General features: G+C 39.4%; 1 protein-coding gene across 1 annotated transcript; it reads right to left on the reverse strand.

Annotated features, from left to right (window-relative positions):
- Positions 1-496: 496 nt before the first annotated feature.
- Positions 497-1,990, reverse strand: LOC134442835 (GTPase IMAP family member 9-like). The gene is made up of 3 exons (XM_063192787.1): positions 1,975-1,990; positions 779-1,459; positions 497-510 (listed from the first exon to the last, which is right to left on the reverse strand). The coding sequence occupies exons 1-3, from the start codon at positions 1,988-1,990 to the stop codon at positions 497-499; spliced, it is 711 nt and encodes a 236-aa protein (XP_063048857.1).
- Between the last annotated feature and the right edge of the window lie 337 nt (positions 1,991-2,327).

A 2,327-nucleotide genomic window follows, 5' to 3' on the forward strand; every position in this document is an offset into this window, starting at 1 on the left:
CTATGCTACATTAATTAAAATAGCCATAGTAAATGTGCATTATTTACTGTGACACTGCCTTCAATGAAATAATGAATATAGTTCTTCTTGATGAAGCCGTAATGCTTTAATTACGCTGCACTTCGCCAGTTTGATGCATTCTGGTTAGAATTTCCCAAGAAGTCCACACACAATTTATAAGAGTGAAGCATTTTACTGTATCAAAACTTTGTTTCCATTTCTAACAAAAAACAACAGTGTTACCAAAACAAGCAAATATAATGCATAAAGCAGACCTACGTATACATGTTAAATAGAGTTCCCTTCTCATTATGATACAGCAGACTGTGTTCAAGAAATGATGACTCAAATGAGCAAGGGAGCATCCCAAATGGCGACCATATCATGCAGAGGACACCTCAGTCATTGAGGAGGTTTTGTAAAGTCCTGATAATTCATTGAAGTTGGAAAAGACTTTGACAGAGGTTCATGTATTGCGTGACTGAGGTGATCACTCTTAACGTCCCCTATCTGTAAGTAAGAATGTGTAACTAAATTTATGACCACAGTTTTTACTAGTCATCTTCAGAATCATTAGGAAGAGTGTCAAGCGCCATATCATCACCATCACCATCATCATCACCATCGCAATCATCATCACCATCGCCATGCTTTTTACTTTTCTTTTCCTTATATTTTTTGTACAGTTTGACAGTTGATGCTGCCGCGACTCCTAAACCTCCTATTGCTACGATTGGAGCTATGACTACAGACGGAACAGCAGCTATTGCTATTCCACCTGCAATAGCTGCCCCTGCTCCTACACCACTCATGCTACCTAAGACAATGTTGCCCACCTTTTCCCTTTGCAGCTTACGTTGGGCCTTTTTATATAGCTCATTTGTGTAATTTTCCCCTCCATTATCTGCAACCATTTTTTCAATCTTACTTAACAATTTTGACATCTCTGCTTTGTCACCGCCATTGTTGTTAAAGGCATGGTACCTCTTCCCACATTTGTCAACAATAGAAACTACATTGCGGCTACCTTTAATGTATTTCTTAACTGATTTCCCATTGATATGATCAGAATGTGTGAAGAGGACGATGGTGTAGCGCAATGCCCCCTCTCCAAAGTTGTCTGTGATCCACTGAATGGCCCCATTTTCCTCCTCTGTGAATCTCACACCCAGTCTGATCACCAGCAGGAAGGCATGCGGCCCAGGCACAGACAAGTCAATGCAGTGGCCAACTTCCTTCTTTAATGCATCTTCATCCATATTTGTGTCAAAGACACCCGGTGTGTCGATGACTGAAAGGTTTAATCCATCAACAGTAGCTTCTGACCTCTTGCATTCTTTCGTCACAGAGTTAAGACTAGCATCTGTCTTGAATGCATCAGGGATTCCCAGAATTCTATTTCCGCATGCGCTTTTACCAGCTCCAGTTTTCCCCTGAAGCACAATCCTCCTGTCTTTACCTGCAAATGAATGGACATGTAGTGTATATTCACTAAACAAGATTTTTTTTTCATTCCATGTACAGTACAGTATAATGACTTTATATGTAATTCTGTGTATCATCCCATTTGTCTTCTCTGTCTATTGCTTTCAATTACTATTCCAAAATGGCAATTAAACAGCAGTGCATATTTCTGAAGAGGATCCTCCGCTATCATGTGTGCCTGCATAGGACAAGCGAGCAGATGTTTGTATTATCTGTGGTGGATGGTGAAGTCTAACCAAAATGCAGAAAATGTACTGTTAAAACAAGAAAAAAGTTACATTGCATTACAACTACATTGAATGATTTAAGTCCTCTCATGATGCAGAGGATTATTTGGTCACACTGTAAAAGCTTGTTAGCAATCAATTGGGCATTCCAAGATGAAGTGGATGAATGGATTCTCTTTTGACTTTAAAGCTAGAAATCAAATGTTGAATTATAAACAAGAGCCTTACATTTTATGATGTGAAATTAGCTTTTTAGACTTACATTGAATGCCTGCCATTGTTCCGTTCCACACCAGAATTCCTATGGTGAAAGGTCCTGAAAATGTTGTAGTGTGTGCCGTTTATACACAGACATTGTGCCATTTATACACATATTCTTCAGAGTAAACGTACTGCCCACCTCCACCTGATGTGCCATCCAATGAGAGTGGACATCTAGTCTCTACCTCCATCTGCAATGTCAAATGAGTGATGAATAGGGTGTGTCATAGCTCAGTTTCTTCAACTCTCCATTCAACAGTGCTGTGAAAAAGACTAGAGCTTCTCTGTCTGCTGTTTGTAGTTGAGACATTTGATACTTAAATCAATATTTTTTGGATTCCCTGAGGATAACAT

The sequence above is a fragment of the Engraulis encrasicolus genome, unplaced genomic scaffold, assembly GCF_034702125.1.
Source record: "Engraulis encrasicolus isolate BLACKSEA-1 unplaced genomic scaffold, IST_EnEncr_1.0 scaffold_253_np1212, whole genome shotgun sequence".
NCBI classification, from domain to species: Eukaryota; Metazoa; Chordata; class Actinopteri; order Clupeiformes; family Engraulidae; genus Engraulis; species Engraulis encrasicolus.